Source organism: Olea europaea, unplaced genomic scaffold (genome assembly GCF_002742605.1).
Source record: "Olea europaea var. sylvestris unplaced genomic scaffold, O_europaea_v1 scaffold20296, whole genome shotgun sequence".
NCBI classification, from domain to species: Eukaryota; Viridiplantae; Streptophyta; class Magnoliopsida; order Lamiales; family Oleaceae; genus Olea; species Olea europaea.
In genome coordinates this window covers 83-1526 of record NW_019238195.1, presented here as the reverse complement: position 1 = coordinate 1526, position 1444 = coordinate 83, and the positions used below count along the sequence as shown (strand labels likewise).

General features: G+C 32.4%; 1 protein-coding gene across 1 annotated transcript; it reads right to left on the bottom strand.

Moving 5' to 3' along the window:
- Nucleotides 1–645: 645 nt before the first annotated feature.
- Nucleotides 646–1051, bottom strand: LOC111379741 (RING-H2 finger protein ATL47-like; the record flags this gene model as incomplete). The annotated part of the gene is made up of 1 exon (XM_023003180.1): nucleotides 646–1051. A coding segment is annotated over exon 1 (406 nt), but the record flags the coding sequence as incomplete, so codon positions are not given.
- Nucleotides 1052–1444: the final 393 nt, after the last annotated feature.

The window sequence follows — 1444 nt, the reverse complement described above, 5'->3', positions numbered from 1 at the left end:
ATAGGATAAAATTGACTTGTTTGATCAATCATTTATAAATAATAAAAAGTGATTTTCTTTTAATTGTATAATTCCGCACATTGGATGTAGATAAATTGGCTAATTAGAACTTTCATAACATGTCAAAGATACAATAAAGTTTTTTCCAAGCCACTTTTATGATCATGAAAGTGGTGACTATTTTTTATAAAGCGTTCGTTTAAGGGAAGAGCAAAATACGTTATACTCAACTCTTATTATGATTTTTCATATCATTAATTATTTTTCTTCCTACTTCGAATTTGAGCATAGGAGTGTCTATATTATGATGTAATCCAATCCATAATTAAATGCTTGTCTGTTTTACAGGTACTCATATGTTAATATTATTATCACGTCACTTGATACGATAATAGTTTGTAATCATTAAGAATAATTTTCTAGATATAAGCCAATAGAAAATACTTGAACTGGCATAACAAAAAAGACTATATAAAATAAAATTTTGTACTAATTTCACCATTAAATATTAAAATATGTAACCCTAATATGTCTGAATTACATCCAAAATATTGAACCAATAACGAAAAAAAGGATGATATGAAAGACAGCATTACAAGCAGGCCAATAGCAAGTTTGAAAGAAATCATCGCAGCCACCATGTACAGCGATCCCTAGAAGTGGCAGCGCAGAAGTTAATAGCAATCAGTTCCTGATGGAGTGGCGGCAGCCTTAAATTTTCCCGGCAAAGAGGGCACGTCATGTGCCCATAACCAAGCCACCTATCCAAACAAACTCTGTGAAACAAATGATCACATCTAAGTTCTCTGATTTCATCTCCTACCTCAATCTTGCATAAACAAACAGCACATTCTACTGAATCTCCAGAGTTTGAGTTATTTTCGTAGCACATAACACTAAGATCATCAGCATACTCCGGCAATCTGATTCCGGGAGACTGAACAAAGAAAGATTGATAAAGAAGATAATCCCACGCCCACTTCAGTTGTGTTACAACGAGAACTATATAGGTTAGCATAGCTGGTTGAGGCACTATCTGATTCTGAATCATTTTCTGGTATCAAATTAATTATCTTTGAACAGATTCTATTCAAGAAGGGAACTGAATAGAGGGCTGATAAGATATGTCCTGTATTAGCTTATTTCTGTCAAATGCCAAGTAGGGTTTCCTTAGGGTATATATAGACTGAAATAATGTTGAATTCAAAATAGGCTACCGGAGCCACATATTATTGATCGATATCAGTCGCCATTTATCTAGTTTATTTTTCATAGGTTTTTTCAACCACATATTCTATTAATAAAATAATATTACACGTAAATCTAAAAAAATTTCATACTTTTCAACCGCACATTTTTAAAAAAAATTACTGTTTCAAAATCCATTTTTATCAAATAATAGGGCTCGAACAAGGGCTCGGTGAATTAAAGTTGGACTTCTCAA